We start from the raw sequence: 27,319 nt of genomic DNA, 5'->3' as shown, positions 1-27,319 counted from the left end.
AAAGCAAAAAGCCAACATCACGCGGTGTTCCCAGGCGGTCACCCATCCAAGTACTGACCGCGCCCGATGTTGCTTAACTTCGGTGATCGGACGAGAACCGGTGTATTCAACATGGTATGGACGTTGGCGATATCGGTGTTGAATTACACAATCAGAATATGACAATCTGTCAGATAATATAAATACCTATCAATGGTAGCGTAAAACGTTTAACGCAACCTTTTTGGAAGTCTCATTAGAAGTTTCTAATTAAAAAAAAAACCAGCAAAGTGCGAGTTTGGCTTGCACACCAAGGTTATTGTACTAATGTGTTATATGAAACACGTGAAACACTACGTTCATTAATATAAGATAATAAATATATATTATCTAACAACAAAAATCATCAAGAAAACATGTTACTTTTAATTTTGTTTCCACCTATTAGTGTGAGACCGCTGACAGACAGTGGAATAAAAAAACATTTCGTGATGGTAGGTAGGCTTTTGCATTTTGAGTAATTTTGAAATATCATAAATTTTGAATGAATGAATGAATAAATGAATACACTTTTATTGCACAACACAAAAAGTACCTACATAAAAAAGAAAAGTAAGTATGACAAAATAACGTATACAATTTGGCGGCCTTATCGCTTCATAGCGATTTCTTCCAGGCAACCAATTGCGAAGAAAACAAATACAGAAAATACTTCTAATTTTACTGGGAAAATTCAGATCATGTGTTGATTAAGTATAGTGCGTTGCGTTAAATCGAAGTGGTATTTAAGTACCTACTTAGATAAGGCTACTTTACCTACCAATGAAGTAAAAAGATTTTGTCTAAATACTTACCTATATAACCCTGCAGTGAAGTCTTCTTAGACTATGAAAATTGGTAGCTCATCAACATAGATAACAATCGTTTTGTACGTTATTTATTTTTCAAAGTTTTAGCAAAAAGCTGTGTGTTTAAATAATAACATCATTTTATTTTTTCTACCTATATCTGATGTGGGTCATAACTACTTACTTAATACTTCATATTATGTTGTTACATAAATCAATATACCTACCTAAACATTGCTGTAATATTTTGCTACTGTACCTAAACGTCGATACGTACTGCGAAAATAGTTCTTCTTTTATTATAAAAAAAAAGTTTTAACAAATGCATTTAAAAACAGCTAGGTAGGTATGAAAATATTGGTAAACAAGCACGCTTTGCACATCAATTCATTCCATCAATAATCCCATTGGATAATCAGACAACCACATTAAGTCATCATCTTGCGTAATATTACCATACAAACAATACGATATGTCCTCATCATCATCACGTAATTCTGGGGACGTCAACTGTTAAGCCCACTCCACATTTGGGCGTTAAGCTAGCAAGTCAAATAAGCATAGTTTTTAGGAGATAATAATTATAACATGAATGTTATCACGCGATAAAAATATAGGTATGTTACTCTTAACAATATTGATGGATACATTATTTGCCTAATATGATAAGAAAATGTTTTTTGTGTCCTGAAGTTTGATATATAAGCAAAAAACACGCCGCGAATCGCGAACTGTCACTGTTTTATACGCATAAGTTGGCGTGTGGTTTAAATACGCGCCCCTTGTTGCGAATTTGACGCGAACGCGACGCGAAGCGGGAAGAATTTATGTATTCTTTACGCCCTCATTTTTCATGGCTGATTTACAGTTATACGTGCGAATAAAGAGCGGCCTATACAATCCATTTTAAAATGTTTTTTTTACTAAATTTATTAGCGCTACAACATCAATAGTAATTATCAAGACATGCGGAAACGTTTTAGTGAAAAGAAAGTATATCTTTTCGTTATCGAAGTAGTTCGTCCACTCAATCTATGTAGTAGGTACTTTATTTAGTTCAGCTCATCAGAAACAGTATAAGGTACCTATCTTATCTATGATCAGAACGAATCAATTAAACCTCGATAGTCCAGTGTGAAGTTACAACGAGTGACGCAATTCACTTTTATGTTTATCTTGATGTTGCTTCATACTTTACTATGAGAATATAAATATTCAAAACGGTACATAAAATTTAAGAAAAATGTATACATTTCGAGTGAGAAGGTAGAGAAACTAAAAGCAATGCCTAACCACAGCGCCCAACCTGCGTCCTAAGCGGCGTCCAAGATTGCGTCAGGCATGCGACCAATCACAAAGCACTCAGTAACTAACTGTTACAGTTTTGTGATTCGTTGCTCGCAGTACGCAAACTTGTATTAGCCCTCGCATAAAAGAGGTACCGGCATATTTGAATAAGTCGTAAATAAATCTATCTTTATTTAGCTCTCGAAAAACGTATCCTCAGTAGCATGGCTAGCATGGCCGGAGACAATTATTATCTTCCCGGGATAGGATAAAAATTTCAGTTCTCCCACAAGTTTATCAACTCTCACAGCACTGGCGCACTACTACACTAGTATAGAAATAATATATATGTGTAATGTAATAATAAACGGTGGTAAACCTTTCCTATTCCATGTTCCCGTGCTTTAGCAGGTGGACAAATTAATTATATCCCCTGTCAGAGGATCAGTGCTTACCCTACAAATACCCTCCACCTAGGCAACCGGTAACTAGAGTAGCAGTATTAGGTAGGTAGAGCTTTTTTGTGACTGCTAGTCCAGAGAAATATTCCATTAAAGCAACATAAAATAAGTATAAGAAATATAAATGTACTAAGGCAATACACACATCGCTATCTAGTCCCAAAGTAAGCGTAGCTTGTGTTATGGGTACTAAGTAGACTGATCAATATTTTTAATGAACAATATACATACATACTTGTAACAAGACACTGAAAAACAGCCATGTTCATCACACAAACATTTTGCAGTTGTGGGAATCGAACCCACGGCCTTAGACTCAGCAAGCAGGGTCGCTGCCCACTGCGCCATCGGCCGTCAAATGCATGACTTTGTTGCGATCCACGAGGCTTAACAGATTAATGGCAACGGAGCGGCATTTTGTTCAACTTGCGCGCCCTGTGAAGGGTTATTCTATATAAAATTTTATTTAGGCGATGGGTTTCCAACTTCCCATGACTTGGGCTATCTGCATCGTAAATTATTACTTTGAAAAAGCACACTTATACCAGTTTCCACTAAACCTAGGAATCTCCTAAATCGAATGCCTAATGATTTAGGCAATGTCTATAGAAAAAAGAACGTCTCTCCAACTCTAAGGTGATATCTGTTGGTGAAAAATTAATGTATGTAAGGAGACTCCTTAGATAAGCCGTTAGTTATTTAAGCATTGCCTTGTTTATCGTTAGTGAAAACGGGCATAATATGGCTAGAAAAAGTTAGGCTTTATCTAACTATCTCTATGTAGGTTAGCTATATCCTAGCAGGCTAGCACACACTTTATGTTAATTTCACATAGCGTGCTGGTTACCGGTCATTTGGTGGCGTGCACAGGGTGTTCAACCAAGGTAGACATGACGTAGGTAAAATTTTATTATTTGTATATGCACGACATGCACTGCCTTCCATAAAAAAAAAATTATATATATTTGACGACCTTCCTGGCGTAGTAGTGCTGTGGTCTCATAAGTGGAGGTTAAGGTTATATAAACTTAACTTTTCTAGTTTTCTTTGGTTTCATCTGCTCTGGCTTTGGAAGTGGCTAGTTACCACCCAACCGACGTGCTGCAAAGCGATTTAGCAAAATGGTTGGATGCCATGTAGCGCATGTAGATCAGGAGTATAGGTTTAATATCACTGCTATAGCCAGTGGCGTTCCTGGGGTCTTGAATTTGAGCAAGCCTGGTTACCTACAGCACTAATTAGTCTCGTCATGACCTCTAAAAGTTACCGTTCTTGTTGTGACAAACGATAACAACTTATCCTTGAAAAATACTACGTTAAAAGTCAACAAGCGAATTATGATTGGAAACTTCGATTGATAATTGATAGGATAAAGACATTTCTATGCGCTGTTTGGGCTATAGCATAACAATTCACAGGTTAGCCCGCTACCATCTTAGACTGCATCATCGCTGACAACCAGGTCAAATAAACTGTAGTGGAATGAAAAAAGTTGGAGAAGGAATATTTCCTATATTCATACATGCTCAATGCCTCCTCCAGAGACTAGTTGAACACTCTGTTCTAGGGTCAAGCTCTTGTCCAGCTAATAAGCTGGACAAGAGCTTACCCGTGCTTAAGAGGTAACCCGTGGTTATAAGGAATACCTTATGACCACGGGTTACCAGGTTAGTCTTCCAAGTGCTAGACTTAATTAAGGCGTCGCTGCTGCCTGGCACCACCAAAATAAAATAAAGATGTTCTCAAAGCCTGCCATTTGAACAGCATGGAGGAAGCAAGGGTGCCATGTGGTGACGGCAGATGAGAACACAGTCATCGCTACCTTTCCTCTTTCTGCGGTTGTCTTACGAGGCGTCTGAGGGATACTCCCTCACGGGCAGCAGCGTCCTCCGTTTTACTACTACCATTTTCTACGATCACCAACCCCTCTGCCCAGCGTGGTGATTACGGGCAAACCGTCTAGTTGGGATAGGCTATTAGTCTCCAGCATTGGACTGTTATAGGTTATTGATGGAGAGACCAAGCTCTAGATCTTTAGCTAACGGTTCTTCGTCGTATAACAATGACCCAGTTAATTTGCCGAATGTCTACTAATAAAAAAAATTTAAGAAAATTAAAGTAGGTATTAAGAGCAATCCTATATCGAGTGCCAACGTCGCGGTGCAGCGGCGCTATAAATTCAATTAATTGCCAATTTTACGCAGCAGAAAATAATAGTCGATAATTAGGTACTTAATTTGATCAGCTGCTTCCAAATATCGAAATGGATATATGAATGTTTTAATTTTTTTTATGACTAGTGAAATAGTTCAATTACTTTGAATATTGAATATAATAGTAATACTCTAGATCGAATAAATTAAAGGGTTGGTTGATGATCGAGACTAAAAAATCATGGCGTATTACGTATATTATACCTAAGTAGGTGCTTATAGATAGTTTTGAAACACTTCATGTAAAGTTGCCCGAGGACCAAAGTTTCGTACGCAAATACAGGTACAGACAGGCACCCTACAATAAGGAGATCGTATTCACAAAATAAACATACAGAAATATTCTCGTAAGGCACTTTTTTGTGTCACATAATAATTTATTAAAATGAAAAGGGTTCCACCCATACATAATGCCATAACACATGACAGACATTCCATTTATTTTACTAAACAATAAAATAAAAAGTTAAAAAACCAAAAAGCGAAAACAAAAAGATGGTTTTACCATAGTCATTTAGACGATGGTAAAACCTTGTGTCCGTTTTCACTAAACGTAGGTAACACCTAAATGCCTAAAGCTTCAGGAGACGCTTATTAAAAAAAAAACTCTCAGGGTCCCTCCTAAAAACCAGCTTTGCAGTATTCCTTGGCAGGTACTTACTGGCCCTGGTACTGCGGCACTGAGCTGAGTAGGTGACCCGTTGACCGCAACGATGCAACTTACTCCTTATTGTATTATGTCTGTATGTTGTAATTTGCTGGGTAAATGGTTCATGTTTGCCTAAGAAGCTCCTTAGATTAGGCGTTACTTATGTAGGGATTGCTTTGGTCATCGTTGATGAAAACTGTCATTAGTTATCCAAGAGTCATCATTATCATCAGCCTCTCAACCAATTGACGTCTAATGCTGAACACAGGTCTTATGTGGGGCCTTCCATAATCCACAGTCACTGCCCGCATGTTTCCCAGCGACTCGTTTGATGTCATCTGCCCACCTCGTTGGGGGTCGAGCAACGCTGCTTTACCGGTACGGGGTCGCAAATGCTGTACCTTTAGATCCCAAACGTCCATCGGTTTTCCTAGCTTTGAGCTCTGCTAATTGCTGCTTAAGCTTTGCGGCTCATCGAGCTATTTCGGTAACTCTAGCTCTTCTACGGATACTAGTAATTTCTGATGTCATTTTTTTATTTAATCCATCACCCACTGAGTGACTCGTAGTCCTCAGACTTCAATTAATCCCTCAATAAATACTTCAATACTTCAATCGCACACAGGCAATATTATTGGCAATATTCAGATTATAGTCAATAGATAATTGTGTGTGTGCGGTGTGCCTAATACAACTTGTTATGTTCTAACTTGTATTGGTTTTTTTTTAATTCCACAAGTGAGCCCTTGACTGCAATCTCACCTGGTGGTAAGTGATGGTGTTAGTCTAAGATAGTAGCGGGCGAACCTGTTAGGTATTATGGAAGTTATATTAAGCCCATATCTCCTAATCAGTTTCTACGCGACATCGTTCCCAATCGCCGCTTAGCCGCATGTGTTTGTCGGTAGGGTGTTAACTAGATACAACCGATGCCGCCCACCAGACAAAAATGTATATACATGTGCCTTGGATCATTGTGGTTTTATCATTGCCAAATAAAATTTGACGTACTTTTTGCTCATAATGTTGGCAACCCTACCGTTTGGCATGTTCGTTTAAATTTTTCGCAATTTTACCTCTCACTTTCAATAAACAACAAAATATAAAGTAGGTACTTAAAAACAAGATTTGTAAATTTATACCCACGCGTTTCTTTACATCGTTGTGCAATTTGAACTTAATTATCAGTACATGTAGGTAAATTATATAAAAAGCAAGGCAGTAGTGGGTCGTAGAAATAATTAGTATACCTACCTACATATAGGTATTGCTTAAGATATTTTGTGTATATAAATATAAAATAAGATAATTATGCTACATGATGTATCGGAGAATTCACTACCATCGCTTAAAGCAGTATTATTTTATTATTGTTGCCGCTCTTGTTTTAGAATTTTATTCCTTATTTTAAGGACGTCAAGGTACAAGTACGTCATGCAAAACTTGTTCTTTAATATAATAATACTGCTGTTATGTGGTAGTAAGTCAAAATTGAACTGGAGCTGATCTTTTGTTGTCCCAAAAGGGTTAAATAGAAAAACAACTTAAAAATATTGGTGGCACAGCATATTTTATAGATAATAACGTTATACCTATCTTTAACATATATTTTTAATTGACTGATGGTTTTTTTTTACATTTATGATCTACGCGTCATTTCTAAAATATCTTACAAAAAATAGTTTATTACAATCTAAATCACTTTTTTTTATTATTCTGTTTTTATACATAAATAACCATAGCTCTTACACAATCACAGTCTCATAGAAATCACTAAAACCGATCACGATGGGTTAATGTTAACTAGAATTGCACAGTCCTTGAACATTTTATAATCTAGTCTCATCTGTAACATCGAAGCCACTTTCACACAGTGGCGTGCACAGAGTTTTTGACCAGGGCAGACATAAAGCTGAAATATGGCATCAAATGGTAAAAAAAACTCCATTTAAACAAGTTTTATAAAAGAATTGGTAGGCAGTGCTTTTGTGCGTGTATGAAGTGCACGCCACTGCTTTCACGCTAGATCTAAGAACTCGATCAAATACATACTATTATTAAGTAAAGTAGGTCAAGACAATACTTTTATATCATAGGTAGGTATTTATATATACCAAATTATGAATGAATCTAATTCTTGAGTCTTGAGTTTTGAAAGGTAGAATAGCAAAGAGTTTCTACTCTAGTCTATCATACTCTGCAGCCCTCCTATAGTTTTACAAGCTCATTAACAAATTAAAAAAAAAGTATTTTCTACCACCAGTTCGCAGAAAGCTTAGTTAACAGAAAATTCATAAAGTTAGATTACAGTTTTCCTCATTCTTTATGATATATATCAAAGTGTTCGAAGCTGATTTAACATAGAATAAAATAAGTATTGACTGTAAAAAAACGAAAAAACTCTTAATTTCATGAGTGTAATTATAATCAAAGTTTCTACAAAATGAAGCTGGTTTCACAGAGAAATTAAAAAGGTTCGACTCGTAATCTTCCACATTATACCTCACTATCAGACTACCAGTGTTGGAAGCTAACTAAAAAGCTTCGATTCTAGTCTACAAAATGAAGCTGGTTTCACAGAGAAATTAAAAAGGTTCGACTCGTAATCTTCCACATTATACCTCACTATCAGACTACCAGTGTTGGAAGCTAACTAAAAAGCTTCGATTCTAGTCTACAAAATGAAGCTGGTTTCACAGAGAAATTAAAAAGGTTCGACTCGCAATCTTCCACATTATACCTCACTATCAGACTACCAGTGTTGGAAGCTAACTAAAAAGCTTCACTCTCTTTAACTCTAACATTAAAAGCTATCAGCATTGGAAGTTTTTTTTAATAAAGTTAGATAAATAAAATCGACCAAACTCTCCAAGTCTCCATCACAGTTTTCGAGTTCAACAGAGACTTTTATAAAGGTTTGATTCTAGTGTACGTCTACGCTACAATCTCTGCCATATTTTTTGAGAGCTAAGTACTTTAAAAGATAATTAAAAGGGAGAAAGTAAACGGTATTCTCTGCTTAAGTGGATTTTTAGGATGCTCTACTAATTATTTAGATAACCTTTACGATTTGTTTCAACGAATCAATTAATGTAAATTAAGTAAGTACTTATCTACGTCATTCATAAAAAATATTGTCTTGAATTTCTATTTACATAATTTTTTTATTAAAGGACATTAGTAAACAGTTAAACCGAATGTCCTTTAAATGTTATAGCTATTGACTCTCTTTTTAAGGACTGTCCTTTAAGTCATATCTCACTGCACTTACTATAATATTGTCTTTGATATTAGATAGTCAGTGTGAACTGAACTTTATACGAACATTGAACTAGTTTTGAACTAGATTATTCAGCCGCACTCGGTCAGATCTTGCGTTCATAGTATCCTCATGGAGTCAGAATGTTTGACGATGTTGTGTTCTATGCTTAAATACTTGGGTGCTTCGAAATAATCACTCGAGTCTGACGAATCATTGAATCTGCGTCTGTATGACGCTATGCACTTCGCACGCGTGTCTGAGTCGTAGGTAAGAGTGGGATGTAGACCTTTTCTTGATCTGAATGGAAAGCGGTATGGTGTACTGCTCTGCACGTCTGACATTGATCTGATGTGTCTACGTTGTTTGGACTCTTTTGTTAAAGGTGGGAACATCAATGATTTTTGCGCCTTCTTCTCTTCTACGGACCTGGAAATAAGAAAAGGAGAGATTAAATTTTAAAGGTTTATAGTTTATGAGGCATTATTTCCCGATGAGAAGAGAAAATCTCTTCACAGACACTAGCAGTGTGTTTGTAAAATATTTAAATCACTAGCAAGTAGGGACTCTGCATGACATTGAAATCGTTACTGCGACCCTACTTAAATATATATTTAGTAAAGGTCCCTATACACAGGCAACCCGTAGCATCGATCGATTTCACGTGTTACAAACCCCCCCAACTATCTATAGTTGGGGGGGTTTGTAAGAGCTATAAAAAGAGATAGAGTGTTACACTCTCACATCAAATTTCTTAATAAACCAACACACGAAGATCGCAGCTATCCATCTTTTCGGAACTTCCGTACACTCACATGCAATCTGTGGCTGCAGTCGATCGCTGTGACATTGTTGCATCGGGATATGGTATCACTGATACGAGTAGCTCGTGCAAGAAGAACGCTCTAGTTAGCAACCTTTGTGAAAAGTAGATATGTGCAAGTCGCTTGTGCAACCGTAACATTTGAAATTTATTAAAAGGAAAGGATATAAATGTATATGCTCCCACAGCATTATCAACTTTCAGAGTATTAGCGCACAAGTGGAAATAATATCATTTACATTTGATGAATTCCTCAATGACAAGGTAGATTGGAAGCAGCCAGCCTCGCTCTCATCTCCCGCAAGATAGCAAAATGATTGTAAATGTTGATGTTGGAAAAGAGCAACTACTCTTCTCGGTAGACTCTGCTTTCCGAACCGGTGGTAGAGTCACTACAAACATACATACTTGACGTTTCAAAAGTGCTTATAAAGTAGGCCTACTTGAAATAAATGAATTTGAATTTGAATTTATCCAAATAATATATATTTGTAATAATAAACGGGGTTAAACTTCTCCTGTCAGGGGATATAATCGGGGGATATAATTTTTGTCTCCTGTCTGTGCGAGTCCTGCAGGTGGGACATCTGCTTGGTCCGTGGAATTAATATTACAAAGAAAAATAAGAAACTTGTGTAGGCATTTGGAAACACACGTGCACTACGATGAATTGTTGAGCGATAAATTGTCCCGTGTATGGACCCCTTTAAGCCAAATTTGAAACCCACCTCGTTCAATAACAGTGGAATGAAACTACGAGAGTGGTAAAATTTAAATAGCATAAGCTACTAAGGCCCCCTTATTCAGTGAAAGTTTGAACATATTCATTTAAATTTTTATCTTTTTCAACCTATCCACGTATATGCGAGTATAATATGGGTAGCTATACCCCTGGTACTTATGCATATACTTTTACCTATTCTGTTTTTAAACTATTACCAATAACCTAAAGATTTTTAATCAATAAGAAGAGTAGCCTTTTTGATATAAAAGTCTTAACCATAATACTTCAAGTCGTTTCAGAGAAAAAATAGGCCTTGAAACACGATCTACCTCACTGGAAATTAAACACTTAATGCCCAGTTTCCCATTTAAACAAGGTAGTAGCAATTATCATTGTGTTAAGGCTAAAAGGGTTATACCTAGTTTTAGCCGGCTACAAAAAGGTGTGGTCGGTATTAGGTAGTAAAACTCGGATTGTCTTTTTAATACCCGGCTAAAATAAATTGAACTAAAACCCCCCTTGTATTTTTTTAATATTGAGGATCGAATTTTATTAGTTCCACGAAATTTGTGTTATTTTTAACCGTACCCAAAGGGCGTTACCCATTTAATCCAATATCAACCCGTCTGTCTATCAGCGGGCTTTTATATCGTGAACTATGGCAGAGAGTAATTTGCGCAGAATATGTATCTTTATTGCCGCTATGACAATAAATTATTAAAATTAGTAGTATAGTATAGCTTTTTGTGACAGATCTTGTCATGCTTATTTCTGACACAGGACGGCATTTTTTAGTGTGTCATATATATTAACGAGTACAGTATACTACTAGTTTTTGGCTAAGTTTGTTGTGGGCTCTTCTTAGACCAGGGCGCGTTTAGAGCCCTCCTAGCTTTAGTTTTAAGTTAACAAATCCATTAATCACCATCACTAACATAACTGTAACATGTTAAATGTATCAACACATCATAAGTGCGTGTGATAAGGTCTTCATGAATAAAACATTTTTGAATTTGTATTTGAATTAAGCATACTTTACTTGTACAGTGTGTAAGGAGTATACTATTACCTCATAATAATGTTATGAACAATGCTTTTCAGGCGATATTCAATTAGATTCAATCTACATCTTTCTACTATCGTAAAGATCTACAACGTGACGTCGTTAATATACCATGGACTCATACTAAGCGAGCTTTGCTTCCTCGTTTCTAATTAGGGCCGCAAAGATCTGGAATGTATCATAATATTATTCTTTCAAATCAAGAGTGAATAGGCATCATCTAGGCAAGCAAGCTCCGTCTTAGGCCACATCATCGCTTACATAAAAATAAAAAACTCATGAGTTTTGAAACAATTATGTTTGACCAACTTTGTTTAATCATTTCAGATCCTGCTTTCTGAGTTCGAGGCTGTGGGTTTGATTCCTACGACTGGAAAATGTTTGGGTGATGAACAAGAATGTTTTTTTAGCGTCAGTGCCAGTTTATCTGTATATTATTTAGGTATTTTTGAATATTATACAAAAATAAATAATTCATCAGTCATCTTAGCACCCACAACACAAGCTACGCTTACTTTGGGGTTGACTCCGATGCGTGTATTTTCGTAGTATATTTCTTTAATTATTCCACTACACGTTAGCCCTTGACGGCTTTATCACCTGTGAAGATATTATGGTAACGGGATAACCTGTTATACGCCTAATTGGTTAATAAGCGACATCATACTGGAACGCTAAATCGTTTGGCGGCACGTTTTTGTCGATAGGTAGCTAACAACGGCCGATACCTCCCAGCAGATCAGGTAAGAAAATAAGAACACTATAAATTCGAAATTGTCTCTGCCTGGGATCAAACACGGGACCTCTTGACCTCACCGCTGCGTCAGGCAGGCCGGTAATTTGTATTCGCCACATCTAGTTGTAGAAATTATGTTACTTAGCAGATGACCTTGTGAATTGATTGGACGTGACTTCTGTTTTTTGCTCCGTAATATTCTATGCTATAATATTTCCATGGCTAGCACACCTTGAGCTGTAAAGGGCCGAGGTTCGAACTATGTTTTTTTTCCATAACGTGACTTCATAATGACGTCAGTGGCTGTATGAAGACAAGTATTAAATAGGATTATTAGCTAGGTGGCTAGGTGTGTATGTGACGGCATACAGCAGGGCTAGCACCGGCAGAAGATAAAATAAGATCCCCTGCTAATATCCCCTGACAGGGGGATATAATTAACGTCAAATTTCCAAATTCAAATTCAAATTCAAAAATGTTTTATTCGTGTAGACCTTACCACAGGCACTTAGGTACATGTAAAATGTTACATTTAACAAGTTAACGAATGCAGTTATCACCATCACAAACATTAGTTAGTGATGGTGATAACTGCATTCGTTAACTTAAAACTAAAGCTAGCTGCTAAAGCGCGGGAACATGGAATAGGAGAAGTTTATAGGATAAACATCCTACAAATATATTATTTGGATATTATTTTCACTTGTGAGCTAATGCCCTGAGAGTTGATAATGCCGTGGGAGAAGATAAATTTTCTATCCTTCCCAGGGGAGATTATTGTCTCCTGCCCATGCTAGCCGTGAATACAGTTTTCAACACCCCTCCTCTTCCCGGAGTTAAAATGGAGAACGGACAGCAGTGTACTCTGTGGTACTACTACCATATACTACTTTTTATAGTTTTAGTTTATCTATGTGTATAAGAAGAGCAGCCTGGCCGATGTATCAAATCGCAGAAGCAGGGCTGTACTTTTCTTTTTCAAAAATTGTACCTTACGAAACTGTTAATTATAAGCATATAAAATAAGAATATCATTCATATCTTATTATATAATTGCATATCTTCTGCGATCACTAACCAATCCCCCAGCGTGGGTAGACCCTCCCGTTCGGAAACGCCTTTTAATTAAGCAGTGGGCTGTTATAGACAATTTATGATGATGATTATGAGATATTTCTAACGTTGCTGGTTATTTCAAGCATTGTTTAATATGTATACAAATTAATAATTTAATTTTTTTCCTTATGGAAAAAACCCCACAATGTATTTTATTGATAGCGGTTGCCCAGTACATTATCAGCTAATTTCTGTTTCTGTTCCTATACAAATGGTATAAATTGTAATTTATTCCGTAGTTAATAAAAGTTAATTTATTCAAGTAGGTATTGTTGCAAAATCTTTCTTTTAAAATATAAAAGGAGTCGCAGCTGGGGATAAACGAATGAACTAGGTATGCCATTCATCATTTAACCATCACCGACCCACAACAGAGCTCGGGTCTCATCAGGGTTAGAGCGTAGTACTTGACGCTGGCCAAATGCGGTTTAGTAGGCCTCACACACTTTTAAGAACATTAAGGAGAAATCACAGTGCAGGTTCGATGTTTTCCCTCAAAGCCAAAGTGATATTTAGTTGCATAAATAAAAAACTAGATGCTTGCGGGCGATAAAACTATGACGACCAACACAGACAGGAGTCGATAATTATATCCCCCGAATAAACCCCGATTATTAGATATTGGATAGAAGCAGGCGTTACTTTGCGGAAATATATATTATGAAAATTAAGCTTAATTTGCTATACTCTGCGAATAGCAGGAAAATCTGTATTGTGTAATTTATAATTACTTCAATCCGTATACTCCACACCAAGCAGATCCTCGGCAATGTACCCTCTACGCACGTTTCGCTCCGAAACCGGAGCATCCTCAGGTGATGTTAACTTTACAACGAATAATTGTTAAGTGTTAAGGAGGCAGGAGTCATTTTTTTCTCGCTGGGAAAGGTCATAATTTTATTTTCCCCCACAGTTTTTCGACTTTCCGAGCACTGGCGTGTAATAGTAAACCGGATAAACTTCTACTATTCCCGGTTGCCGTGCTTCGGCAGATGGGTACGTAAATTTAATCCCTTGTCAGGAGATATAAGGTTTAGGTTTAAAGACATTTATTCCCATAAAAAGACCTAAGTCACTTACATAGGAAACTTAATTTTCTATAATAAATTAATACACTTCGCCATTAGACTAAACTAAATTCAATTTTACTATTATCTACTCATTCAATGTATTCGTCTTTAAATTTATTGGTATTACTTAATATATAAGAAGTTAATTTAGTTTTGAATACATTGAATGAGTTTACATTTTTTATAAGTATAGGTATTTTATTATAAAATTTGGCGCCTTCAAAAGTAAGGGACTTTTTACCATAATTTGTTCTAGTTTTAGGTAAGATAAGAAAATTGGCTCGACGAGTTTTATTTTTCTTTTTTGTGAAAGTGATATTAGTGTGGATTGTTTTGTTTATTGATTTTCTAATAAAGACATAATCTGGGCAAAAAATTTTAATCTCCAGCTGTAATTGGAAGCTGGGGTTTAAACCACTAGGTTATCATGCATGTGATTACATTATTCATTATTATCAATTTAGTTCTTCACACGTGCTGGGCATTCATAAAAAAACATATTAATTCTATAACCATAGTAACATTATAAAGCTCAGAAACTACTGAACCGATTATAGCCATTTTTTCACCAACTAAATATTTAGCTAAATTATTAAGAATCTATAATTATTTTTCAAATTAAATATTCTTTAGAAAATTGCAATAGTGTAACCTAAAGTAGAAAAATTATACCTGCATGCGCTGAGAAAACTATTGATGATACATAGAAATTTTCGGGTAAACGGACGATTGCCTATTATTGAATACAAAGAAACATTATGAAGAAATAGGTACCTACTTACTTAAATACCTAGTTATTACTTATTAATACGCAGCTGCCGTTAGGCCATTAAACGTTCTTGTTTTGTCTATGATGAGATTAATTAACCTATTTTCATTATCTTAATGGGAAATAAATGAATGAATGAATGAATGAAATACGCTTTATTGTACACCTAACAGAAATTAAATTATAAACAAAAACAACACAATAAGACACAGGTACAATGGGCGGCCTTATCGCTAAAAAGCGATCTCTGCCAGGCAACCCAATCAAGGAAAGGAAAAAACAAAAAAAAAACACAGACTTAAGGGTTAGGTTGTACACAGGAGAAGAGCAGTTAACAAATTAAAAATAAATATATATATCAATTACTATATCATACAAAGTACAAGCCAACAACACAAAGAAAAGTGACTCCGAAGCAAAAATAAATGTGGCTTTTGTATATTTACGAGGAAATCTTTGTGTTTTTATGTTTCTTATATATCTAGCTGTTGCACATATTATCACCATCCCCTATTTTAATCCTTTCAGGCCATACATTTAATTACTGGCTGGCAGTAATACTACGAAGTACTACGCACGGTGATAAGTAGTTTGGCTGAACTGTTGGGAAGTGAACGAAGACAGATATTGTTACAAGTGTAAATGTAACATCTATCCCGTCTTTGAGTAGTCACGCACTTCTCGAATGTGTTTTGAGAATCAAGAAGAGAAAAATTCTGCCAAAAACTGTTGTGTACAGGCCTCTTAAGAGTGTATGCATGGATACTTTTAATAGGGATCTCGATGCTATACCATGGGTTGACGTTGCGTCATCGGACTGCGTCAATGACATGCTATCGGTTTTTAATAATTGTTTATAATTTAATAAATAATAAATATATAAATTGTTTGATAAACATGCACCAAAAAAAACAAGAGTTTTCAGAGAGAGATACAGTCCTTGGATTACATCTAATGTAAAACTTATGATAAAATTGCGAGATGATGCGCATATTCGGTGGCGGCATGATAAATCAGACGTTAATAAAACATCTTATAAACAATAGCATATACATGCTATGCCTCCACAGCCTCCACAGCCAAATGCTTGCATTTGGCTGTGTAGGCTATACATAATGAGAAACGTTCTTTTTTTAAACAAAACATCAACAGTAAGCTTAAATATCCAAAGGTCCCATGGCAAAATTTAAAAAGGACAGTCTTGCCTAATAATCCGACCAATTGCCGGCATTTCGAAGTTCGTTACGAAGAAATATGCACCCACTGGCGCATGCAGCACAATGCTGAGCTGGCACCTTTTTTTTTTATAGGTTGTGCCACACATCACATATGTGGTGTTGTGAATATTGTAATGTGTGGCGCAATGTAAAAAAAACCCGGTAGTGTCAGCCAATCCATAGTGTGTTATTGGATAGAAGCAGGCGTTACTTTGCCGAAATCCATGATATATCATGAAAATTAAGCCTATTTTGCGAAAAGCTTTTCGCGGAGTATAGCAAATAAGCCTTAATTTTCATTATATACCATAGTGTGTTTAAAAAGAGGTCAGTGGTAGATGCATAGCATGGTAATTGCTAGGTACAAAGCCTCGGATAAGGCCTAACTAAAAACCATTTATGATATTCGTGACATTAAAACTTTGGCCATAAAAATACCATACTAACAAACAACAAGGTTAGATTAAACAGCTATTTAAACTCCATTAGAATATTGTCTGTCATTCCTCACACACGACGTTTGCATGGTGTATTGTAATTGATGATCTATAAATAGGTGAATGTACTTACATAGTTAGGTTTTTACAGTAGCCTTCGTACAAAATTCGCGCGCTCGAAATCGAGGATTCTAGTTTTCTAGTTTGGAAATACTTATTTGCTTTAAATTAAAGCTCAATGCAATGCAATTCAAAATTCATTTATTTCAAGTCTGCCTGACATAAACATTTATGAAACGTTAAGTTATGTCTGTTTGTAGTGACTCTAGCACCGCGCCGGTTCGGAAGGCAGATTCTACCGAGAAGAAGCCGGCAAGAAACACAGCAAGCAGTTGCTCTATTGTAAAATCATTTTACATTTTAACAATAATTGTTCTATCTTCTGTGACACGAAAGCTGAGCGTCTTGCTTCCAAGCAACCTTGTCTTCAAGAAATTCATCAACAGATTAGAATAACCTCGATGTATTAAATGTGTTTTTATACAATCTTTATAATTCATCATATCAACCCATTACCGACCCACTACAAGGCACAGGTCTCACAATGAGAAGGGGTTAAGGCCGTAGTCCACCACGCTGGCCCAGCGCGGATTGGTGGACTATATATATACATCTTTATACTTATGTAAAGGTAATTCTTATAATACCTTCCGTATCATGTTATAAAAGCGAATACTACTACAAAGGTTTTCTGCACTTTTCTAAGTCGGTATGCTGAAATCACCGATTTATGTCCGTTTCTAGTAAGTCGATTGTTTATATCCTTTCTAATCCTTTTTTAATAAAGACTAATGTTTTGTTTTACAAAATTAAATTATGATGATTGTATCATATACCATATACCAATTTACCATCGCAAACTTCATCGAAAATAGACTGCATCCTTTAGAAACAAGCATAGACACGTAATTGCAATAAAAAAAATTACTTGTGAAAACTTTTTCAACGTGGGGCACGGTCGAGTTTGATTCGACCTGACTTTGGAAACGTTCCAATGTTAAAAACAAATAATAATTAATTCATGTATCTAAGTACTCTTTGGTATAAACGAGTGTTACATTGGAGATGAAGGCAACTTTATTAGTTCATGAGATTGCGTTTTAAAAACACGTTTATTATTATTTTTTTTTAATGTAGATTTCATAACTATACAGAAACTTTTTTACGCCTAATAAATGACGATATGGTATTAAATTTTACTGAATTAGGGCATCTTTCCTTTGCAGTCAAAAGGTAACTTGGAGTAAGGAAATCCACGTTAAAGTTTATTTTCATATACAAATTTCGGTACAATAACCCCTTTTTTCCACCTCTCCTCCAATCCTTAAATTGGTTTGGATTGGGTTTTATCATTCATAATATGCTTTTTGAAAACGATTAAAGATTTGACATTGGTCCTTCAATATTATTATTGGACCATGTCTCTTTAAACCCCTTCACTCTACGTCAGACAGAGATGGATTTCAGTCTAAGGTATTTTCGTTAGATGAATGATATGTGAATGAATGATAAACTAGAAAAAAACCCTTAGGTACCTACGCAGGAAAGATAACCACTTGTGAAATGATGAACAACAATAATTATCTGCCACGATAATGCATTGAAACATTGTTATTGTACGATTTAAATTCGTACATATCATTGTTATGAGGTAATTCGATAATTCCAGTTAATTAACTATTACGTAATGGTCAAAGTGCTATATATTTCCAATTTTTAGCCACCGTGCCGGTTTCTGAAACTTTGTTCTTGTATCAATTCAATGAGCTCAAAATGCGATTCGTTAAACTCAGACAATTTTTACTATGAACAACAGAGTAATGTCGAAGTTATTCTTTACACTTGCTTTGGTATATATAAGTTATCATAATAATAGACGTTTAACTTACAAATCAAACTTTTAAGAACCGGCACCCCTTGTCTGTATGTATACAACAGTCAGAATAAAATGAACCTATAATCCAGCTAAAGTGACGAAAATGGTATTTTCAAACTCGTCATTTAGCTTTAGTTGTGTACTTCCGAACATAACGACTTGGCTTTGGGACGCTAAAATTATTTAGCGATCCGCCTTTCACAGAGATATCAGATCAGACTTTAATTTAGAAATTAAAAACCAGTTGCAACCATTCAAATTCAAAATTCATTTATTTCAAGTAGGCCTAATTAATAAGTACTTTTGAAACGTCAAGTCAGTCTGTTTGTAGTGACTCTACCACCGGTTCGGAAGGCAGATGTACTTAAGCTAACCTAACCTCTACTCAGAGTGAGAGGCCCGTGCCCTGTTTTGGGTTGGTAATGGGCTGATACAATGATGATGAAGTTTCTTGTGACAGAACTTGTCCGGCGCCTACTACTGCCATGTTTATTTCTCGTAACAAGCAGAATTGCTGTATTCCGATCTGGTCGTCATTAAAATTACATACAACCTTATAGTTATATTTATGCATTACTATATAAATATGCATGTTGAAAAAGTTTAAAAAATTAAGTTTCACGAAATGTAAGTGAACAATAAAAGTAATAGCAGTCATTCTGAAAACGACACAGCAAATAAGATAAGAAAACTAATTTTCTTTTACATGCACCAAATGTATTAATTTATATAGTTTTTAATATGTAATTTATTATATTTATTTATTTATTTATTTATTTAATGATAAGTTTAGCCACAGCATAAGTAATGGGTAGTACTTATCTGTAGCGATACGATATGACAAATAGAAAGATAACCATGCAATGTATAGTGACAATAAGACGCTTTACCAATATTCAAAACACAACCAATGATATCATCAGTTCTCAAAACTCGTAAGTTTATAATGGATACCTGGAAACTCTCGAATAAAATGGATCTCTATGATATAAATCATCTCACTATGTATCTATACATGTGTAATATGTATCTACTATCTACGCCTTTTTGGTTGGCTTTAAGAGATCGCTATGTTGTGATAAAGCCCTCAAATTGTTTCCTCTATCTAACTTGTTCTATTTATATTTTTGTTATTTTACTGTTACGGTGTAGAATTAAAGCGTTTTCGTTTATTCTTGTATTATGCCCGTAGATACTGTTAAATAATTTGAGCATTTTCGGAATTAGGATGACGTCCTTTACTCGGTACTGGATATAATATGGACTCCTCAGATTCGGACTCATTATTAGAAATCGAACTACTACATACTACTATATGTTTTGAGGTTTGATCAACAGATCATAATTAGGTCTATGTCCTAAGCTTCTACTCGTCGAATACACTCTAAAAAATAGAGTAGGTACAACGTGGAAATGAATACTGAAATAATATTTCAGAGGCTTTAAAGGTACATTATTTACTGTCTCTGAGACTTATCTGTTAAACCGAAACGCTGATAGTTTTTGAGTAAACCACTGCAATAGTTTATACTGAAAGAAATCATATACAACCCTAACATCACATGCAAAAGTGAAGTCAAGTGATGAACGTAGGTACTATGCACGAGTCGACCTTTAGGGTTGGCATAAGTAAACAGTCAGAATGTTTTAAATTTGTCTGTATGGGAAAAAAATGTGCTTGTTTTCTTCTTTTCATATTTTTAAATGGTGATTCCTTATGAAATATATTTATAAACCCATCAACATTAATTCGTAATTCCGTTACACGTTCTATAGACGTATATTATTTAAAGGATTTTATCTAGTCAGCGGTCTGAGAAATTAGTAACTTACTTACTGTCTGAATGATTGACGTACCCACTAACTGGCTTAATGTTCAGCAAATTAAATATTAAACAACAAATTTTAGCCGCAGAAATATTTTATAATAACTTGAGAGTTGCTTGTCAAGACATTAAAAATATAGAAGTAGTATGAAGACAGGTTGGTTGCCCGGTACTTTTAAATACAAATAGAAAGGGTAAAAATAAGTTTCACCCAAACAGGTATAGAGATATAAAGCCTTAGATACAGGTTGGATGACGTCAGTACATGTTATCGCCATGCCCGTATAGTGTAAGCTGGTTTAGAAATACGTAAATTATTATGGACCGAAATCCTAAATGAATATCGTTGATATTATAATAACTTGATCATTTATAAAAAAATCAGAAGTTTTTTTTTTGTTTTGCAAACTGTCATAATAATTTTTAATTTTATATTATAAAGGCCGTATCTACTTAGCCTTTATTTATGCATCTACGTATCAGACATTTTTGATTGAGTTTTGAATTCAACTGGTTATACAAGATCACATGACATCACAACGTGAAACTAAACTTTGTTATCTTTTAGGATATCCATATTTTTTTGATGTGATCTATCGGGTAAATAGGGCGAATTTTGTATTCTTTCGTTTGGTATATGACCCACGCGAATATTTGCATCCGAGATTTCGTTAAGTTTTATTAATTAGAGTGCTAACAACCATGATGATAGTAGTTTTGAATTCTTTAAAAACAATGTCTTTATTTTTGTATAAATAATTCCTGAAAATCGTCGCCTATGAGCAGAGAGCAACACTTCGCAGGGCATGCCAGAAAATCGTCTTGCATCGTGCTGCCCTGTGTCCATTAACCTGAAGGAGGTGATTGTCTGTGTCACCGGTACATGAGGCTTAACACCCACGCCTCACGAGTCACGCCACGCCTAAATCCGGAAAATACTTAATAATTTCGCGAAATTAATCAGTTGATCGTTTTATAATATTTATCTTTTCACAGTCTTGTTCTGTAAATCACGTAATCTTAATATTTTTATCGTTACCATATTTCGAATGATGATGCCTGCCTTCTACATTTCTAAGAAAGGTATTTAATCATTGATTTAATATGTTACTATGTATTTGTTGATAAAGACAATAAAGTTGAAGATTATATTAAGCCTTGTTTACAAAATATGATTCGTTTGACCGGGCTTATAATTCCTCTGTCCCGGACTTGATAATATTAATGATAATAATCGTAAAAGCCTGCCGATGATGTAACTTTGAAATGGCGTTTCCTCACGATAAAAATATCTTTATTGTTTATTTGCTTTACTAACAAATTATATTATTATCACTAGGCTGCTGTTGCCCGCTTCCTTCGTGCGCAGTTATTACGTTTTTTTATATAAGTTACACATTCCGTGGGACCCCATTGTTTTTCTGGTCACAAAGTAACCTACGTTACTCTCCGTCTTTTCAACTAAATCTATGCCAATCAAGTTGAGTGGTTGATTAGTTAGGGTGTTAAAGATGGGCAAACAAACAAACACACTTTCGTATTTTTAAAATTAAAAACTATATCATTATATAATCAACTTAAATTTTGTTGTAATTTTGTTTGCACAGGAAATATAAGAAAGCAATAATTGTTAAAATTCATATTGCGTTGTTACAAAGTTATGTCAACTGTTTATTATTAAATTATACCAGCGGACCCCAGCGCCATCTGTCGGGCTAATTTGTGAATCTAAACTATCCAGGGTGCCACCCAAACGTATACCAAAAAATTCATTCAAATCGGTCCAGCCGTCTCGGAGGAGTTAAGTGACATACCTACACAAGCACACAAGAAATATAAATATAAAGATAACCGACCCAGGAACAATGAATAACATACGGTCAGATCACCGCATAGTGTAAAATCTATATTGTCTACGCCATCTAAACAGGTTTCGCAATAACCGGAGCATCAAATGTCCTAAACATACTTAACACGCACATAATTTGTTTTTGAATGGAAAATTTTGTTTGGGTATGTGCACTGGTTTCACAACACCCCATTCAAGGCTTGACACCTCAAAAGTAGGAATGCGAAATGTCAGGTTCCGCAGATACTCGGGTAATCCAAGTTATAAAAGCCCGGATGGCCTGTTATTTATTACGTAACAAGTAAAGTGAGTAAAGTAGGACTAAGCTGTGCCGACGTTTCTCTAACATAATCTGCTAACGTAATTCTGTATAGTTTAATGTCTCTGACTGAAATCTTAATATATATAAATCTCCTGTCACGATGTTTGTCCGCGATGGACTCCTAAAGTACTTAACCGATTTTAAATTAAATTGGCACACCGTGAGCAGTCTGGTCCAACTTAAGAGATAGGATAGCTTAGATCTTTAATTATAGTCGCAATTTTATTTTATTGCAAATTATTTGTCTTTAATTAATTGACAGTCACATGTTATATATATAGGTATATATACTACTATACTCATTTAAGGCTTAGAGATACTGAATACTTTAAGAACACAATCAAACGCAGACGAAGTCGCGGGCAACAGCTAGTATATTATAGGTTCTAGTTCAAATAAAAAATATATATTTGGTTTTGCTTCCATTCAAATAATTAAAAGTGCTTAAGGAGCGGCATTTCTCTTTAATTAAATAATTAAAAACATAATCTGTTTATTTATTTATTCATACTTTTAATTTGTAAAACAACTGAAAGAAAATTAACATTTACAGGAAAAGCAGAAACTTGTAAGTTTTATAATTTTTTAAATTCATATATAAATTCACAAACCAGGATTTAAATTTATAAGTATTTAATACGTGATAATAAATTCTAAATAAATACTTTTTTAAGGTGTGAAATAAAAGTATATTCATTTATTCAATTGTACATATCGAAATAAGCTAAAAAAGTATGGGCTTCATAAGAAGGCTCAGAGTTACTCAGCGGACGATGGAGAGAGCTATGCTCGGAGTATCTCTACGCGATCAAATCAGAAATATGGAGATTCTTAGAAGAAACAGAGTAACTGACATAGCTCAACGAGTCGCGAAGCTGAAGTGGCAATGGGCCGGGCACATAGTTCAGAGAAAAGATGGACGTTGGGGTCCCAAGGTGCTGGAATGGCTGCTCCGAACTGGTAAGCGCAGCGTTAGTCGACCCCCAACGAGGTGGACGGACGACATTAAGCGCGTCGTAGGTAGCCGCTGGATCCAAGCGGCACAGAACCGTGGAATTTCGAACTCCCTACAAAAGACCTATGTCCAGCAGTGGACGTCTATATGATGATGATGATGCAAAACAAATAAAGTTAAAAATGTTGACGCCTTGAAGCTTTTTTGTTATACCTTTTATAAATTGATAAGCTATGGTAGAGTATACTTTATTAGGTTTGTTTCGTAACTATCTATTGCATCTTTCAATTTGATTGCATAAAGTGATCTTTCGAACTTGAACCCTGATATTACGAAATAGGTACACGTATACGAGTACATTGAAATTGGAAACAATCCAAAACAATAAAGAAACGTTGTAAATGGCTTTTCTATAGAAAATGTATGTCCTCTTGGACGGTTAGTGCAGTAAAGTTCACTTGCACGAAGCGAAAATTACAGTATATTTTTATTATGCTCCTTAACGTACGTTCCCGTCGATCGTCGTTTATCGATTTTTTTCATGCCTACAGTATAAAGCATTCAGTTCATTCTTATCATTCTTGAGCTGTGGTTGTAAGTATAACACTCGCCAAATTATTTATCATCAATCAATACAACCGATTGACGTTCACTGCTGCAGACATAGGTCTTTTGTAGGGCTCTCAAAAATCCACGATCCTGGACCGATTGTTTCCAGCGGCTTCCAGCGACTCGTTTGATGTCGTCTGTCCACCTAGTTGGGAGCCGACATACGCTGCGTTTACCGGTTTGGGGTCGGTACTCCAGCACCTTAGGAGCCCAACTGCCATCGGTTCTCCGAGCTAGGTGCCCCTTCCATTGCCACTTCAGCTTCGCGACTGACTGAGCAATATCGGTAACTCTAGTTCTTCTACGGATCTCCTCATTTCTGGTTTGATCACGTAGAGATACTTAAGTCATCACTGGCAACACTGTTTGAAGATTTTGGGTTTTAGGCACCTCTATAAAGTTATAAACTTTCTCTTGGCAGTAGTAGGTCCATCATGGTTCACATTTATATGAAAAAAAAAACTATTTCATATTATTACTAATCAAACGGACATTTGAAACGCTAAAAGCGTGTTTCTCGGCTTACATCAATATTCCAAGAAATATTCGTTTGTCGATAGTCATACCACCCCATGACCTCCAAACCTTTAGCTTACACCATAAAACGTTTTGTAGTTCTATGAAATTGCCTTTTTAATACTCCGAGACATTTTTAATGTATTATCTTTTTTCTCTATCTTTACATAGAGTGAAACAAAACGATAAATAATTTTTTTTCACCCAAGTTCCAAAAGGAGTAGGAAAACAATTTGAAGCGAACTTTATAACAATTTTAAATCTTGTATCTTTTTTATTTGAAACTTGATACTGAATGCGAATATATTTTTGTCAATCATTAAAAACAAAGATCAAGTTAATAAAACCCTAAAGTAAACGACGCAATACTTCCTCTGAACTTCAAATCATACCTTTTTAAGGAAGTAAGTGTTCAATCAAGTCCAGTTCTTTAACTTTATACATTTATTCTCAATGATGATAGTGTACGGAAATGAATTCCAAGTCGATAAAAACATACAACTGAGTGACTTTGTAGCTCATAGTACCTATAGTCGCTGAACTAAATGTAGTAAACATAATAAAAATAGAGACCTTTTATGTCTCGTCTTTTCTCTTAATACTCCAGCATCATTCTAAATTTTAAATTCAATTATTACCGGTAGGTAAATAAACCTAAGCACTTTTCAAACGTCAAGTCTGTTGTTTGTAGAGACTCTACCACAATTTTGGAAGACAGATTCTACCAAGAAAATGCTGGTAAAAAATCTCCATAATATTCTCAACGGCGTGTGAATTTTACCAAACCGCACTTGGCTTAGGTTGGACTATGGCCCTTTTTGAGAGCAGACCCGTGTAGTGGGCCGGTAATGCGACGATCATTATATTAGTATCGACGTGAATTCATAGAATACCTGATTACCGCACCCTAGTATCTAGTTATATTCACAAAACTCAAGCCGACTATTACATCAACATAATATCCACCGGTAGGAGGAAATGGGAGTATTTCCCGTAGGTATAAAGGCATAGGTTCAAGGTTCCTAGCCTTAAATGGTTACCCCCATAGCGTGAGTAAGCTTTTTATTGCGTCTCTGAGGTTTCAGAAAATAATAGTACCTACTCGCTTTAAAAGCCCGAGGTTCTTAGTTCGATTATCGAAAAAAAAACAATTCACTTTTCTCAACCCAAAAATTAATTCACTCATTTGATATAGGACTAGGAGTCATTATAGAATATAGCGGTACCTACGCACAGATAATGAAATTATGAACTAGACCAGGTATCGTCGATTTAATAATTTAAACAATATATACTATTTTGAATTGTGTAATTGACGGCTGAACTCACGTTTATTTTCATCGGAAATTGCCCGACCAGTTTCGAATCCATTCGGGGCCTTTAGTCATAAGCTTGTTCGTGCGACGCAGCACGACACACACTCGGCAATCTTTGGCAAAAACTCATTGAGTGCAGCCGTCAATTACATAATTAAATTCAACTATACTCACGACAGATGTATACTAACGTTAAAGCTGAAGAGAGCTTGTTTGTTTATTTTACCTAACGCTCAACAACAACAACAATTGTCGGATTAAAAAAAATTTGAGCATCACTACTTCCACTAAGAGTTAAAATAATGAATAGGCGCCCATTGTTGGGTGAAGAGACGCGGTAGATCAGGGTATATAGGTTTGTAAAGAATATTAACACACACACAGGTAACTTTGCGAACGAAATGCCTAATATTACCAAACGTTTGAGGCTTTAATTAGACTGATATACGTAAACTCTTATCGCGATGCAATAACAAACGACACGGTCATCTGTCGTTTGATTTCAGGGGGCTCCCTGCAACTCGTTTGTTATTGTCCAGATAGATAAGGTCCCCGGTTGCGTTTCCCGGTGCGGACTTGTCCATCGGTTCTCCGGGCTGTTCGACCCATCTATTGCCACATTATAGCTTCGCAACTCTTTGAACTATATCTGTGAACCTATTATTTTATGGACTTTTCATGTCTGATCACATCCGAGCATAGCATCTCCATTACTCGATCATGTTTCATAGCCATAAGTCATCCCATCTTAGCTCAGAGAACGGATCTGTTTTTTTGTACTGACTCAACTCGCAAGGATTGCTCGGTGGTATATCTGTTATAGGTACTTGATAACATTTTGAATAATGAAAAATATAAAAAACAGTTATTGTATTTAATAATGGTAGGCAACAAATATTATAGATACTCTACTCTAGTGACTTAGTGAAACTTCTGTGATGCTATCTATAGTCGTAAGTTGATAAGTAAATAAATGACTGGCAGCTCACACTATTCGAAGAATATCATGTCTTTTATCATCACCTCGTAAATCTGTCTTTTAATTATAATAACAATATTGATTAAGCAACGATGCCAACGCCAGTTCTGGTCCATTCGCAAGACCTTAGGCTTTATAAACCAGATGTTGATAACGAACTCGGAAGTTACATGGAAGGCCTTCGCTTGCAAACATCTGACTCACTCGCTCAGTTATTTTTAGACCCACCTTTAATAGCTTCAATTACGTTCCAATCAAATGCATCGAAATTGTGGTGTGCTGTTTATAAAACATCAGCAAATATTTGCAACTACGTCAGCATTACGAACTTGTAGACACAATAAATATCTAGCAAAATAC

At 35.6% G+C, this 27,319-nt stretch overlaps 1 protein-coding gene and 1 non-coding gene across 2 annotated transcripts in view; both read right to left on the bottom strand.

Annotated features, from left to right (window-relative positions):
- Positions 1-9: 9 nt before the first annotated feature.
- LOC120630755 lies at positions 10-128 on the bottom strand. The gene has a single exon (XR_005659035.1). It is a non-coding gene; the product is annotated as a 5S ribosomal RNA (ribosomal RNA).
- Positions 129-4,967: 4,839 nt separating this feature from the next.
- LOC120630315 overlaps positions 4,968-27,319 on the bottom strand; it is a 32,059-nt gene continuing 9,707 nt past the window's right edge. Inside the window, exon 2 of the mRNA XM_039899504.1 lies at positions 4,968-9,125. Within this exon, the coding sequence (XP_039755438.1) occupies positions 8,816-9,125 (310 nt within the window). The 3' untranslated portion in view covers positions 4,968-8,815. The remainder of the gene's footprint in view (positions 9,126-27,319) is intronic.

This window comes from Pararge aegeria, chromosome 16 (assembly GCF_905163445.1).
Source record: "Pararge aegeria chromosome 16, ilParAegt1.1, whole genome shotgun sequence".
NCBI lineage: Eukaryota > Metazoa > Arthropoda > Insecta > Lepidoptera > Nymphalidae > Pararge > Pararge aegeria.
This window is presented reverse-complemented; position numbering and strand designations above follow the sequence as displayed.